Here is a 17,132-nt window from a genome sequence, read left to right as displayed (position 1 = left end):
TGTGCGATCTTTTCTCTTTATATATATATATATATATATATATATATATATATATATGTATTTATATAATTTGTATAAAAACTAAAATATAATTATTAAAATATATATATATATATATATGTGTAATGAAATATATAAATCTTATTTTAATTAAAATAAAAAGAACGATTAATTGTTCGACCACTTGGATTTTGGAATGTAATTTTTAATATATATTATATTATATTTAATATTTATCGCCGCTTCTATTAATATGAAGTGCAATGTCAACGTGCAATAATGTACAATTATTTAAAGTTTCCATGCCTAATGTATCATGCCGGTATAAAAGAACGTCAAGTAGCATGCGTAGCCGAGCGACTAAGATGACGAGCTGAAATCGTGGACATTTCAAGTTCAAATCCCTGCCTTTTTCAGATTTTTTTTTCACTTTTTTCAAATAAGTTATTATGTGTAAGAATAATCAATATATCATTATTTGATAATTTTTTTTGTAATGGAACAAAATAAATTATTTTTTAATTCTGCAAGGAATTTAATTATTAATGCAAACGCCCACACACATAATTTAGATATTCAATTTTTTTTAGTTCAAATGTTTCTTGCAATCTGTATACGACAATCAGTCCACTCGCTGTGCCACAGATTGCATCGCATAATACGCTCAGAGTTATAATACGATAGAGATCGCTTTTTTTCGCTGTTTTTCCTTGAAATAAATAAATTTTACGTGTTGTGTACGCGTGTTTAGTATAATCTCTAAAAACTCACCTTTAAAAAAAGGTAAATAAAGGCGACCAGTTAAGGACACGCCATTAACAAAAATTATTTATTGCAAACCCATGTAGAATCCTATCCTATTGCAAACTCATGTAGAATCCTATGAAAACTTAATCATTGCAAACCCATGTAGAATCCTAGGCAAAATTAACCATTGCAAACCCATGTAGAATCGTACCCATTGCAAACCTATGTGGAATCCTATGAAAAATTAACCATTGCAAACCCATGTAGAATCCTATGAAAAATTAACCATTGCAAACCCATGTAGAATTGTATTAAAAATTATCCATTGCAAACTTATGTAGAATCCTACATTGCAAACCCATGTACAATAGAATTGTATGAAAAATTATCGATTATAAACCCATGTACAATCGTAACAAAAGTAATGAAATAAAAAAAAAATTGCGACAAGTGAAAGTAGAAACTTGTACCAGTGGAAAATTAAAGTTGCAGACATATATATAGTCGTATAATGAATCAGTAAAAATTTAAATTTGCAAATGTAGAATCGTACTATAAAAAAACTTATCTTTAAAAAAAAAAAAGATAAACAAGATGCCAAGTCCATTAATATAAAATAAAAAGAAATAAAAAAATTGTAGTTAAAAAAACTGGGCGCACTGCTAAATAATATTCTAATGATATAAATTGTTATTTTTAAACTCATTGCAGTTAAAATATGTTTTGTGTTTAAATTAATTAATGTTACTTTAAGGTGCTAAATAATATTCTAATGATATTAAAATTAAATTGTTATTTTTAAACTCATTGCAGTTAAAATATGTTTTGTGTTTAAATTAATTAATGTTACTTTAAGGTGCATTGTAATTTTGAAACTTAGCAGCGCGCCCAGTTTTTTTAACTACAATTTTTTTATTTCTTTTTATTTTATATTAATGGACTTGGCATCTTGTTTATCTTTTTTTTTTAAAAGATAAGTTTTTTTATAGTACGATTCTACATTTGCAAATTTAAATTTTTACTGATTCATTATACGACTATATATATGTCTGCAACTTTAATTTTCCACTGGTACAAGTTTCTACTTTCACTTGTCGCAATTTTTTTTTTATTTCATTACTTTTGTTACGATTGTACATGGGTTTATAATCGATAATTTTTCATACAATTCTATTGTACATGGGTTTGCAATGTAGGATTCTACATAAGTTTGCAATGGATAATTTTTAATACAATTCTACATGGGTTTGCAATGGTTAATTTTTCATAGGATTCTACATGGGTTTGCAATGGTTAATTTTTCATAGGATTCCACATAGGTTTGCAATGGGTACGATTCTACATGGGTTTGCAATGGTTAATTTTGCCTAGGATTCTACATGGGTTTGCAATGATTAAGTTTTCATAGGATTCTACATGAGTTTGCAATAGGATAGGATTCTACATGGGTTTGCAATAAATAATTTTTGTTAATGGCGTGTCCTGAACTGGTCGCCTTTTTTTACCTTTTTTTAAAGGTGAGTTTTTAGAGATTATACTAAACACGCGTACACAACACGTAAAATTTATTTATTTCAAGGAAAAACAGCGAAAAAAAGCGATCTCTATCGTATTATAACTCTGAGCGTATTATGCGATGGAATCTGTGGCATAGCGAGTGGACTGATTGTCGTATACAGATTGCAAGAAACATTTGAACTAAAAAAAATTGAATATCTAAATTATGTGTGTGGGCGTTTGCATTAATAATTAAATTCCTTGCAGAATTAAAAAATAATTTATTTTGTTCCATTACAAAAAAAATTATCAAATAATGATATATTGATTATTCTTACACATAATAACTTAGTTGAAAAAAGGGAAAAAAAAATCTGAAAAAGGCAGGGGTTTGAACTTGAAATGTCCACGATTTCAGCTCGTCATCTTAGTCGCTCGGCTACGCATGCTACTTGACGTTCTTTTATACCGGCATGATACATTAGGCATGGAAACTTTAAATAATTGTACATTATTGCACGTTGACATTGCACTTCATATTAATAGAAGCGGCGATAAATATTAAATATAATATAATATATATTAAAAATTACATTCCAAAATCCAAGTGGTCGAACAATTAATCGTTCTTTTTATTTTAATTAAAACAAGATTTATATATTTCATTACACATATATATATATATATTTTAATAATTATATTTTAGTTTTTATACAAATTATATAAATACATATATATATATATATATATATATATATATATAAAGAGAACAGATCGCACATATACAGAATGAATACGTGATACTGTGTTAACACGAAAATTATGGGCGTAGCACGGACTCGCACCAAATACAAATTTTATCGACCCTGCCAGAAAATGGGTGTGCAGTTAGTTCCGATATTGAAAACGGGTGCGAGGGGCGCTTCAAGCAGTCCCGTAAAAACGGTAACAGCCAAAACGCCGGCCTGGCCGCTCTCATCTTTCTCTCTGTTTCAATAATCCTTTAACCCCTCTACGGAAATAAATAAATAAATGCAAGTGTTTTGTATATTCTCTCCTTTGGTTTTTATCGGAGCTATCGCCTAGTTCTCTTGTGGACTGCGTCGATAGGCAAGGATAGATAGCAGGAACTAGTCTCTTTATTCTAAGTAAGAATTAATGGAAAAACTATACGTAATTTTTATTCTTCGGATCACAAATGTTCTTCTCGTGTTTACCGGACGGCTCGTCGTACCAGACTGGCTCTCCGTGCCACATCGCTCTTTTTGAAAAACGCGGAAACTCTCTCCGAATTCGGCGCTTCGCCCTTGTGGACGCAATAACAATCTGTCGATGTACACAATTACAGAGAGCTCTCAGTAGCGTATATCGAAGGCGCGCGGGGATCACGGAAATTTAATTTTTTCCCAAACATACCCCTCGGGTTGAATCGCCAAGGGATTCAAATGACAGTCAGGGGTAAATCTTTACACATTGAACTGCAATCATTGGAGACAACCTGCAGAATTTAGATTACGCTGAACCGTCCGGACTTACCGGCAATTTACAGAGTTTAACAATAGGTCTTACAAAAGTAGAAGACGCGGTCTTGACCTGAGCAACTCGCACCAGGCCATCCTTGTCAGGCTTACATTCGATGATTCTCGCAAGCTCCCATCTGCAGGGAGGTAAATTAGGATTTTTTATTAGAACAATATCCTTTATGCAAAATTCATCAGATCGATTCTGCCATTTGAAACGCTGCTGCAAGGTGTTCAAGTAGTCAAGACTCCACAATTTCCAAAATTGCTCGTATTTCGCACGCATTAATTGCCATCGATCGAGTCGTGACTCGGAGATATGTAAGACGCTCGGACTCGGAATCAATTTAATGGCACTACCAATTAAAAAATGCCCTGGTGTGAGCGCATTGTAAGAATTTACATCGTCATGAAGTGCGGCGATCGGGCGCGAATTCAAACATGCTTCGATGTTACATAAAAGAGTGGTGAACTCTTCGACCGTAGGTGTGCAGGAACCAAGTATACGTCGCAAGTGGTGCTTAACACTCTTAACACCTGCCTCCCACATGCCCCCAAAATGAGGGGCAGAAGGCGGAATGAAATGCCATTGAACTGGCTTTGACGCGAACTTTGCCTGCAGATCTACGTCGGCTTGAGTCTGTCGGATCGCTGTAACAAGTTCGCGATCCGCGCCTTGATAGGTAGTCGCGTTGTCGGAATAAAGATCGGATGGAATGCCACGACGCGCTACGAACCGTTCAAATGCGAGAAACGCAGCCGTGGAATAATCATGAACGAGCTCTAAGTGTATAGCTCGTGTAGCGAGACAAACAAATAGCGAGATGTATGTTTTGTGCGACTTACGTCCGCGGCCGGAAGCGTCTCGAATTGCGAAGGGGCCGACGTAATCAAGTCCCGTATGGCAAAATGGACGGGACGGAGTTACTCTAAATGTAGGAAGGTCGGCCATAAATTGTACGCCGGTTATGGCGCGATGCCGAGTACATGTCACGCAATTGCGGATACAACCTTTTACCATGCTTCGCGCCCCCAGAATCCAATATTGTTCTCGCAACGTGCGAAGCATTAATTGTACACCGCCGTGAAGTGTATCCTTATGAATTTAATCGATAATGAGCTTAGAAAGGTAATGTTTTAAAAGTAGAATCGGAAATTTACGATCATATGAAAGGTCAGACATTTGAAGTCGACCACCCACGCGTAGGATACCGGAGGGATCCAGGAACGGATCGAGAGAATGGATGGAGCATCGAACTGGTAACCTCGACTTGGCTTTGAAAGCGACGATTTCTTTTGAAAAGTATTCCGTTTGCATCTGTTTAATCCAGAATCTGTGCGCGATTTTTATTTCATCGACTTGCAAAATAGAGAGAATTTGAGCAACATTTGGGACTCTCGTTCGAAACTTGAACCGAAGGACGTATGCGGTGACCCGTAGTAAGCGTGGCCACGTGGAGATATGATTGAAGGATTCAAAAAGTTCCGCTCGATTTGAATGATGCGAGTGGACTGCATTTGACGCTTTCAATTCGGAATCATCTTCGGTGCAACTTATCGTAGATTGAACTGGCCAACTATCCTCGTTAAATTTCAGCCATGCCGGGCCGTTCCACCAGGAACTTGAAGGCGTTAGCTGAGCTGGATTTATGCCGCGCGATGCGCAATCCGCGGGATTATCTTCTGTTGGCACATGCAGCCATGTCGCCGTAGGAAGCTTCGTTTGAATAGAAGACACTCTGTTAGCTACAAATACTTTTAAATCTGATGGAGCCTTTTGCAACCATGCTAATACAATCGTCGAGTCACTCCAGCAAAACACAGGAATGTTTTGCAATTTCATCGCGTCAATAGTAAACGAAATACAGCGAGCTAGCAGCTGAGCCGCACAGAGCTCGAGTCGTGGAATCGAAATCGTTTTAATCGGAGCGACCTTGGTTTTTGATAGGAGAAGTCGAACATGACTATCGCCAGAATTCGTGACAATTTTTGAATAGACTACCGCTGCATAGGCTTTAGATGAAGCGTCGCAAAAGCCGTGTAAATGCAAGCACTGAATATTACGCTCGAAGCCTAACCAACGAGGAACTCAGCAGAGTCGTCAAGTGTAACATCTTTTCGCAAAAAGCATTCCATTCGGTTGTTATTTCCGCAGGAAGAATATCATCCCATCCGTAGGAAAATTTCCACAGTTTTTGCAGTAGAATTTTGAGAGATATCGTGATCGGAGACACCCATCCGAGGGGATCGAATATTTTCGCTATCGTCGAAAGGATTTGTCGTTTCGAAATGTCGGTAGATGGTAGACGGAATTTTATTTCAAAGGAGAAATTATCATCGCAAGGTGTCCAATGAATACCGAGTATTTTTAATTGTTCACCTTCTTGGAAAGGCTTGGAACTTGCTAGACCGTGATTCGCAGGATTTATATCTTGTAGAATTTCAAAATCGTTGCTGGCCCATTTTCTGAGATGAATGCCTGCGCTTAGTAAACAGCCGATTAATTGGTCGCGTTTTTTAATCGTGGACGGTTTATCATCGCCTCCGGATAGGACATCGTCAACGTATATTTCATTTTGCAAAATTGTTTGAGCTAGTGGAAAACGCGAACTCTCGTCGATTGAAAGTTGTTTGAGCACGCGTTGGGCGAGATAAGGCGCGCAGGCAGTACCATAAGTAACGGTATTTAATGAATAAGTATGGACTGGCTCGTTCGGAATCGTACGCCACAATATTAATTGATATTGGCGATTGTCTGAATGAATCTGTATTTGTCGAAACATTTGCTGAATATCAGCGGAAAAAACGTATTTGTACAAACGCCATTGAAGAATAATCGCTGGAAGATCGGCTTGTAACTTTGGACCAATCATAAGATGGTCATTCAAAGAAGTGTTATTCAAGGTATTTGCCGAGGCATTAAACACTACACGAAGTTTGGTTGTAGTATTGTCCTCGCGAATAACTGGATGATGAGGTAGAAACGTCGGTTAAAAGAAGCGTTGCACGTTTTCGATTTTTTGCATATGCCCGAGCTCTTCGTACTCGTTAAGAAAGTCGACGTATTGCCCTGAAATTTCCCGAGAATTGGCTAAACGTCGCTCTAGTTGCGCGAGGGAACGCGTAGCTACTGACCTTGACTCGCCGATCTTTATCGGAGGGCCAGACTTGAAGGGTAAGCGGACAACATAGCGCCCTGAAGAATCGCGCATATGTATCTCTTGAAAATGTAAGTTGCAACGAAGATTTTCCTTTGAGAGAGCGTGTGTCGTTGGAATTTCTTCCAGCTCCCAAAAACGTCGGAGTTCGAAATCGAGATTGCCAGAAGTTGCTTGGTGAACGTGAATTCTTTGGCTATCCTTTTGGTTTGAAATAGGACCCGAAATGATCCACCCGAATATCGTTTCTTGCGCAAGTGTAGCATCGTTAGAAGCTTTCATTAAGCCACCTATCATAATTGAACCGTATAATTCGGCCCCGAGAAGTACTTCGATTGCATCATTTGAGCTTGGATTTGGATCGGCTAGATTCAATTTGGAAAGAAACGGAATCTCTTGTAATTGGAAATGAGGTGGAATGTACACTGTAATTTTTGGAACGACCAATGCTTTGGTATGAAGAATCGTATCATTTTCATTAGTCGCGCTGATAGAAATAGAGACGGCATGTTGAACGCAATTAGACGTAGTGTCACCGATGCCAGATACCTTTACGCGTGTTGAAATTAAGCGAGCTCTCAACATTTGAGCGACTCGTGACGAAACGAATGTGGCATCGGAACCTTGATCGATCAGTGCTCGCGTGTAAACATATCGACCGTTTTCTGATCCTATACAAACACGTGCGGTAGCCAGGAGCACGGGTTTAACTCCCTCGTTCACGTGTGAATGTACGTTGGACGCGTTATCGCATTGTCCAGAGTCTGTTGTTGTCGTTAAACTTGACCTTGAATTCTCGTGTAACAAAGTATGATGTTGTCTTTTACATTTCAAGCAAGTAAAGGAACTACGACAATTCGAAACGTAATGACCTTTGGTCAAACAATTTTTGCATATATTATTTTTTTGAACAAACTCTAGTCGATGCGAAATGCTTAACGCTTGAAATTTCTCGCAATGCATTAAACGATGTGTTTCGGAACAAAGAGCGCACGTACTCGCAGTGTTTGTATGGTGAGAACGCACTATATTATTTTTTCGTGCCGCATTTGGAATCGAGCGAGCACCGGAACTCTTTTCGGATGAGTTTCCGTTTGCGGACTTCGAGTTATCTCCGTCCTTGGATACAGCCTCAAGCGGACGAATTTGTGTATCTAGAAACGCGTATAGTTTTTCCATCGTAGGATATCTCCTCTCCGAACCTAAGCTGACTTCCCAATCTTTTCTCGTCAATTTGTCTAGTTTTTATACAAGAATGTAGACTAAAATCATATCCCATTCATCTACAGAACATTTCAAGGCACGCAGAGCATTTATCAATTCCGATGAATTGAAGCGTAATTGTTTTAACCCGAACAGATCGTTAAACGAAACAGTAGGAATGGTAAATAAACGTTTGAAATATGCGTCAATAATAACGCGTTGATTTTCGTAACGATTCGTGCTCCTTCCATGCAACATCGAAATTACTATCGGTTAGAGAAAGATGGGAATTCAACTTAGCAGCGTCGCCAGTAACCGCGGATAATAAATATTGCAATTTCTCGACTTGCGATATGGAACGGCGATTTTTAACGAGCGCAAGAAACAAATCGCGAAAAGTTAGCCACTCGGTTACATTACCGGAGAAAGAAGGCAAGTTGATCTTCGGCAATCGGATCTCGTTGATGGACGTCATTGTGGCCGCCGTTGGTACAGGAATGGAAATTGAAGCGACGTTGAATGCCTCGAGTTTTTCTTGAAAGAAGTCGTAGGCTTGCATGTACGAGACCTCTGCCTTGTCTAGCAGCTTGTTCTTGAAGAAGGGAAGCTGTGCCGCGTCTGCGTCGGTTGCTACTGCCTCAATGATAGCGGCATTCTCCTGGCATTTATTCCAGTAATTTTGCAAGAGTTGAAATCGTCCTTTAGTGATGGCATGAGTTTGATTATCAACTCCAAGCTTTTGGAAATTCGTTATTGAGTTCGTTAAATAACGTAAATTCGTATCGAACGCAAATATTGCCTTGTCCATTTCGATCTATTGTCTTGCAGAGCTCGACCTTGTAAGGTAAACACGGTGTTGAAATGGAGAATGTATGTACGTGAGTCGAAATACTTCCTTGTCGTACGGAAATTTTTACTCGGAATGTAGCGCAATTGTTGAATGGCTCACTTGAAGTAGTTGCACTGATTGCACGTGTATCTTATTTGAATCCATCCGTTAATTTCTCGACACAGATCCGGCTCGAAGGACCATGTTTTGTATATTTTCTCCTTTGGTTTTTATCGGAGCTATCGCCTAGTTCTCTCTTGTGGACTGCGTCGATAGGCAAGGATAGATAGCAGGAACTAGTCTCTTTATTCTAAGTAAGAATACGTAATTTTTATTCTTCGGATCACAATGTTCTTCTCGTGTTTACCGGACGGCTCGTCGTACCAGACTCGCTCTCCGTGCCGCATCGCTCCTTTTTAAAAACGCGGAAACTCTCTCCGAATTCGGCGCTTCGCCCTTGTGGACGCAATAACAAACTGTCGATGCACACAATTGCAGAGAGCTCTCAGTAGCGTATATCGAAGGCGCGCGGGGATCACAGAAATTTAATTTTTTCCCAAACAGCAAGAGAAAAATATAGATCCAAAAGTCGCTGAATCGGGAATCGAACCCGAAACCTTTCGCTTGCCGGGCGACTGCTCTTCCAACTGAGCTATTCAGATCCTTTTAAAAGGATCATATTCCTTTTAAAAGGATTTAAAAGAAATAACTGTTAATTTATGATCCTTTTAAAAGGATCTGAATAGCTCAGTTGGAAGAGCAGTCGCCCGGCAAGCGAAAGGTCTCGGGTTCGATTCCTGATTCAGCGACTTTCGGATCTATATTTTTCTCTTGCATTTATTTATTTATTTCCGTAGGGGGGTTAAAGGATTATTGAAATTAAATCTCAAAAATGAGATTATTTCATATTTTAAAATCTTGGACGCGACCAAGTAAAATTTGGTGACTTGTGCACAGATATTTAATTCTAACGAAAAAATTTAGTTTCGTTAGGATAACGCACTGTCTTCCGTGATTGGCTCTTATTGCCTGTCTTACACTTTAAATTTATCCATTTGTATTTAAAAGAAGATAATTCCCGGTTAAAATAGCTTTCGCTATGACAATAAATAAATAGTACAGGAGGCAGTGAATATTTTGTGCACTTACTTTCGCAGTCAATAAATATTGATAGGATTGTTCCATTAATGATGCTAATTAACAAATCGGCAATCTGGCAACAATTTTCCACTGGATTCAATGGATGGAAAATACAAATGAGTTGCACTTATTTTTGCAGTCCTGAAACTTCTTGTACTACTTAACATTATGATCATATTTACTACAAAAGCAGTCTAACCGATCTCAAGGTATAGAAAATCAGTCTGGCTATGACTTTTCGATAAATCCGTTGATCGAAAAATCAGATCGATTTCCGAAATACGTTGCACTTATTTTCACATTAACAAAACTTATTGTACTAACTAATATTGTCATAAAATATAATTAAAAATCAGTCTGGCTGATTTGCGGCGTTGGCAAGTAAATCTGTTGGCACTTCAAAATTTGGAAAAATAGAAAATCATTGTACTTATTTTTGCTGTGCTGAAAATTTGTTTCATGATAATTTGCATTATAAAAATAGTAAAGAAAACAGTCTGGCTATAATACGGGACCACCAAAGCCTCGCCAGACTGATCGAAAGACGTAAAACCTATGCAAATTAATAAGCAATCGGAATGTTTTTTGTTCGCACTCGTTCAGGAGCAGCAGTTTTATTTTCGCAATGCTGAAAATTTATTAGATGATAGTCTATACTATAACTAAATGAAAGAAAACAGTCTGGCTGCTATTCAGAATTACCAGAGCCTTGCCAGACTCGCCTAACATATTAATTGGCCATGAGCGCTCAATGCTGTATTTTCGATTATATACGCAGACGACTTGCATTCTATTTTCTCATATTTTTTCGTAAGTTTTTTATACTTTTAAACATTAAGAAAATATGCAAGTGCATATTTTGTAAATTGCAAATTGTTTCGGAAATGCAAACGTTCGACGCCAATGAATCGGAAAAGCTAGCAGCTACTCGGCGGTTGCTTAGCAATGCAGTTTGTTAATAATGCTTCTTTCTCTGATTCTTCCGAGAAATCGTCACAAAAGGACGTAGTATTTCCTTGAGAATATTAAAAAGGAACACTAACAAGACCTTTTATTTTTTGAGACCTTCTTGCCATTAATGTAATCCCGCCATCCGAATTTCCGAAACTGTTACCCAAATTCCAATGGAGGAAGCTTCGGAACCACGAACCGCTGACCATTGTGGAAGTGCCCTGTTAAAGACGAATTCAAGTGCTATCATCAGATTTTCTTCTTGTGCCGAACACTAAGAGCAGCTTTTTTGTGCCAAATACTAAGGGCAGCTTCTTTGTGCCAAATACTAAGAGTAGCTTCTTTGTGCCAAATACTAAAGGCAGCTTCTTGTGCCGAACGCTAAGGGCAGCTTTCTATTTTGTGTGCCAAAACCTTAAAGGGCAGTTTACCAAAAGGTTAAGGACAGCTTCTAGACCTCTTCAAAATAAGATCGAATCTGAACCAGATCTCCTCTCCCCCCTCTTGATTAAAGGTAAGGCGAGGAAATTGAATTCCTTTGCTGCTTCGAGCAAGTCGAAACTCTCTTCGAGAAATCAACTTCAATAATAACATAAAAAATCGTCGATCGAACATGGTTTCTTTTCCAGTTTATATATAACATATATACTTTACTATATTTATTTACATACGTGTTAAACTGATTATTTTTTTTTTTTTAATGTTTATGAGCTAATTATGAGCATTGCATTTGGTTCAATAAATGTTGTTTTACAGCTTTTACCTTAACAAGAAATTATTGTTAATATTCTTTACATAAAAGTAATAAATACGAATTTGTTTTTAAGTTAATGACAATTCACGAAGATCGATTCTGTTAATCATCTCTATTGAAATTAATAATGTTATTTTACCGTTCATGAAAAGGAATTAAAAGTTGTTTTGAATCTTTTAATTTTAAGTATAATTTTCAAATTTTGTTTCAATTATAATCAAATAAACCTTCTAATAAACTTTGATGTTGTAATAAATTATATGAGATTAAATTCAAATAGTTGTTTTTTTGTATTGTTATTCCACAGTATTGTGCAAAATCCATAATTAGAATTTTTCAGGTGATCAAGTATTCGGTAAATCCCCTCAGAACACAAATGTTATCTAATTTGTCATACATAATTTTTTAATTAACTAATAAATCTTTTTATTTTTTTTTTTTTTGTTTTTTACGACTGCTCTTACCAACTAAGCTATTCAGACCCTTTCGATCCTATATTTTTCATTTGCCTTTTAGTAGATGTCGCCCGGAAAGTGAAAGACGCGGGTTCGATTCCCGCTTCAGCGACTTTTCGGACCTATATTTTTCGTGCCTATTTCTCCATATGTAAGTTTCGAGATTAATTTATATATGAAACTTAGTGATTTCAAACCAAGAGATACAGTTCCAAATAATTAATTTTTCGTGCTTTGGCTCTGTTGGCCGATTTAAAAAAATATCATATTTATATTCTTAATATTGAGAGCCGATAAAAATATTTCTTTCTGATTTTATTCACGCCTTGGCCTAATCACGGCGTTATTTACTAACATCTACTAAAAGGCAAATGAAAAATATAGGATCGAAACAGTCTGAATAGCTTAGTTGGTAAGAGCAGTCGCCCGGAAAATGAAAGACGCGGGTTCGATTTCCGCTTCAGCGACTTTTCGGACCTACATTTTTTGCGCCTATTTCTCCATATGTAAGTTTTGAGATTAATTTATGTATGGAACTTAGTGATCTCAAACCAAGAGATACAGTTCCGAATAATTAATTTTTCGTGCTTTGGCTCTGTTAACCGATTTAAAAAACCATCATAAGAATATTTCAGTTAGTGAGACAGTTTCTGATTAGAAATAAAGTAAGTAAGTATGATTTGCTATTTTCTATTTGTCAAATGATACCGATATAATAAAGTTATAACTATACTAAAAAAAACATTTACTAAATTTAAAAAATAATAAATATTTAGTTCAATACTCAGAAGCAGGTATTTATTTAAATTAACCCTCAAACTGAACATGTTTTTTTTGGCACTGTAATCCTGAACGCGTGAGTAACTGGAGTCCGATTTTATTTTTGTACTCTAAAATTACTTAAAAAATTCTATAAAAATTTACACATTTTCTTTTAAGTTTAATCTAAAAGTTTATGTAGTAGAGTTAAAAAAAAATATTTTTAAATATTATATTTTTGTTATTTATTATTTATAGATCAAGATTTGGAAACAAATGTTTTATAAATTCTTTTTAAATTAATAAAAATTTGATAAAATAATTTTGAACAAAAAGTCGTCCAGGAATTTTTAGCTCAAAGTTCAAACGAAAAAAAATACTATATGTCCACGGCTTTAAAAAATTATAATTATTTGAATGATCGAAAATGGATATTTTAGATTTAAATTCGCCAGCATTTTGCACTGAACTTTTTAAATTGTTCTTTTAGTTATAACTTCCTTTTGACACAAACTTTTTTTTTGATAAATTTCTAACCTAACCTAACCTCGAGAGTTTATTAATATTTTTTTAAAACAATGGATTAATGGTTAAGCAAAAATATATTTAAATCAGTGAAATTTTATTTATTAAAATTTAGTTTTATTGATTTAAGTGAATATTGAACTAAATATTTATATATTATCTTTTAGATTTACAAAATTTTTTTCAGTGTAACAATAAGTAATTACATTTTTATTTTAGGTCCCATACAAACATCCTCGACTTGACTCATCAGCTGTTCCAACAATATTTGATAGCGATAAGGAGGCACAATACAATAATCAAAATACTACACTTTCCGATCTCACTTCAAACTCAATTAGCAAAACTGTTATTACTGAGCACAGTTATTGTTCTTCAGAGAAATTATCTCCAGAATTTGTTAACAAGCCAATAAGCGATTTTGCTGCAGAAATCTTGAAAACAGATAACGGTTGTTCTGACAATAACAAACAAGAAAATCTAAAATGTATGTAAATTAGGAAAAAGATTAAATTAATTACATATGTATATATATAAGAAAAAGTAATAGTATATAAAGATATGTATGATACAAACATTTATTGTTACAGACGTAATAACAGATGGAGTAATAGATATAAATAACTTAGAGAATACGCATTTAAAGCTTCAACACGAGGTACCTTCTCCAATGGAAATAGATAATATTGAATCGACACAGAATAAAGAAATTAAGGATCATTCAATAATACATCCTACATTGAAAGTGCAAAATCTTAGTTTTGACATTATTTCAAAAGTCACTATATTAGTGATCGTAAGCAACTTAATATGTAAAAATTAAAAAGACTTAACTGCCAATTGAATTAATGCTGCGTTTTTTATAATACTTTTCATATTTTCATATAGATACTAATCATGTTGTGACAAATAGTGTGAACGACAATAATATTATTGCAATGCCAAAGCCATGGAGTGTTTCTAAATTCACAGATAAAATTGAAACTATTGTATTCTCAATATCTGTGAAGAAGATAGAAAATAATATAAAAATACCGGTAACACAAAAAACCGTAACGATTAGTGCCGATAAGAACATTTGTTATTTTGTGTACGGGCGTGTTGTTGATGCACAGAAATGTAATCTCGCACAGATTCTGGACTATTTAAAGCAGTTGCCGCAATTTTTGAATATATTTAAAAATATGAGTATCTGCAATGGTCTCGACACTATGAACGTTAACCACTTATCAACACATAATGTATTTAAAAATTATATTGGCGAATGGCGTTCACAAGAGCGCACATAGATCTCAAAGAAGAAAAAATGTAATCGTTGCTTACAGATAAGGCAGTTGACATGGGAAAAAGAAATGAGATCAAAAAGAACTACCAAATATATACATGCAGCTTCAAATCCCATCAATCCCAGATCAAAAAAAGATAATCGCGCTTAGGAAGAACAATCTTCCTGAACGGCGTCAAAAGATGAGAGCACAGAGACGTGTCTAATTATTACAGCAATCTTTAAAAGACAAAAAAAGTGAACATTATTCGATCAGTGCCGAAACATTGGAAGCACGAAGCTCGCAATTTAATATCCCTGCTGCACAAGAAAAGTGTACTTAAAGAAATTATTCTGGCTGCGAGTAAGAAAAATTCTAAAAATTGGCGGTACAGTGAAGAATGGATTATGCTGTGTCTACTGATGAATATAAGATCACCAGGATATTAAGAATTTTTTTGTACAAACAACATTTTGCCACTGCCTTGTAAGAGAACAATCCGTCGTTACTTATCACTCGTCAACATGAAATGTGGCTTCGACGAAGAATTTCTAAAATTACTCCAAAAACATTTTGACGCTAATACACCTATGCAGCGACATGGTGTAATTCTATCTAATGCTATATCTATATCTATAATATATCTAACGCTTGAGGGGATTTATCCCAGAGCGTATAATAAATAACGCCCCCCCCTCTCTCTCTCTCTCTCTCTCTCTCTCTCTCTCTCTCTCTCTCCTCCCTCCCTCCCTGTCTCTATCTCTCCCTCTCTCTATCTTTCCCTCTCTCTCTCTCTCTCTCTCTCTCTCTCTCTCTCTCTCTCTCTCTATATATATATATATATATATATATATATATATATATATATATATATATATATATATACAGTGTGTCCGGTAACTAACGGACCAACAATTACAAATGGATTCTTTGGTCAATTTGGGAACGATTTTTCCTCAGCGAAAATGTCGAAAAAAGTCATCATTTTTTACAACTTTCCAATATTTGTCATTATGTATCTTTATAACTAAGCCTTAAATTAAAATTTTATTATAGTAAACTCTACCTGAAATTAACTGAAGAATGTAATTATGTTAGATTTTTAACTCCAAAACGTTTAGTTTTCAAAAAACCTATTTTTTTCAATCGTTTATAACTCGAAAATTATTGACTTCTCAACATTTTTGCTAAGGAAAAATCGTCTCCAAATTGGCCAGAGAATCCGCCCTTAATCATTGGTCCGTTAGTTACCGGGCACACTGTATATATATATATATATATATATATATACCCAGATAGCAAAATATATGCATTCTGTACTCATATTGTACTTATATTTCTCAAAACATGATGACAAAAATAGACACAGATGCTCATACGTATGCTACTCAAAACACGGACATATTATGATATCTTAAAAATGTTTGCAAAAAATGTCATTATGAGTATACATGAATATGCTCAAATTAATACATTGAAAAATGTATATCATATGTATGTAACTTGCGCTCATAATACGATGCAGGGTTGGGAAAGTTACTTTGTAAAAATAACTAGTTACAGTTACAGTTATTTTATTGAAAAAGTAAATAGTTACAGTTACAAGTTACCGATTTTAAAAAATAACTCGTTACAGTTACAGTTACTCAAAAAGTAACGAGTTATTATTTTTCAGTTACTTTTTAAAAATAATTATACATTATTTTAAATATAAGGAGCTTACATTTTATGCACAACCACAGTCAAGTATTTAAAAAAATTCTTGAATGTAATATTGATCGATTTGCTTGCGACTTTGCGATTACCATCAATGTATGAATGACCTTTAGATACAACAGTAAAAATAGTTATAGTAACTTACTAAATGGTAATCGCAAAGTCGCAAGCAAATCGATCAATTATTACATTTAAGAATTTTTTTTAAATACTTGACTGTAATTGGTCGATCTTAATTGTGTTATTTTATGTACACAAAATTAAAATTTTAGGTAAAAGATTCAATCATATGAAGATCCATATGCTACTGTTATCAAAATTTAATTTAACAATATAACGGCTACCATACTTAAACAATACTTTTAGCAGATGTTTCCAAAAAAAGTAACTAAGAAAGTAACTGTTAAAATAGTTACTAGTTACTAAAAAAATGTAACTAAGTTAAAGTTACAGTTACAGATGAAGAAAAGTAACGAAGTTAAGTTACAGTTACCGAAAAAAAGTAACTGTAACTGTAACTTCGTTACAAGTAACTCGTTACTTCCCAACCCTGCTATCATCATAATATATGATTACAAGACATACAATACATTTCAATCATATCAGAAGATCA

At 35.1% G+C, this 17,132-nt stretch overlaps 1 protein-coding gene and 1 long non-coding RNA gene across 5 annotated transcripts; one reads left to right on the top strand and one right to left on the bottom strand.

The window, feature by feature from the left end:
- Positions 1 to 3,756: 3,756 nt before the first annotated feature.
- LOC114930404 (uncharacterized) lies at positions 3,757 to 4,314 on the bottom strand. The gene has a single exon (XM_029302165.2). It carries the CDS (start codon positions 4,312 to 4,314, stop codon positions 3,757 to 3,759), a length of 558 nt encoding a protein of 185 aa, XP_029157998.2.
- A 7,996-nt stretch (positions 4,315 to 12,310) lies between these two features.
- On the top strand, positions 12,311 to 15,483 carry LOC114930401 (uncharacterized). 4 transcript variants are annotated; one of them, XR_003819459.2, is made up of 4 exons: positions 12,311 to 12,923; positions 13,758 to 14,025; positions 14,129 to 14,334; positions 14,427 to 15,483. It is a non-coding gene; the product is annotated as an uncharacterized LOC114930401 (long non-coding RNA). The 4 variants fall into 4 exon arrangements; XR_014924661.1 differs by lacking the exon at positions 14,427 to 15,483 and having other exon boundaries at positions 12,314 to 12,760; positions 14,129 to 14,383; XR_003819458.2 differs by lacking the exon at positions 14,427 to 15,483 and having other exon boundaries at positions 12,314 to 12,919; positions 14,129 to 14,383.
- The last annotated feature ends 1,649 nt before the right edge of the window (positions 15,484 to 17,132 follow it).

Source organism: Nylanderia fulva, unplaced genomic scaffold (assembly GCF_048542155.1).
Source record: "Nylanderia fulva isolate GAGA-0341 unplaced genomic scaffold, ASM4854215v1 Scaffold211, whole genome shotgun sequence".
NCBI classification, from domain to species: domain Eukaryota; kingdom Metazoa; phylum Arthropoda; class Insecta; order Hymenoptera; family Formicidae; genus Nylanderia; species Nylanderia fulva.
This window is presented reverse-complemented; position numbering and strand designations above follow the sequence as displayed.

Bases quoted from the DNA above. Each gene is read 5' to 3' on its own strand.
- LOC114930404 (XM_029302165.2), bottom strand. From the start codon at position 4,314: ATGTGGGAGGCAGGTGTTAAGAGTGTTAAGCACCACTTGCGACGTATA.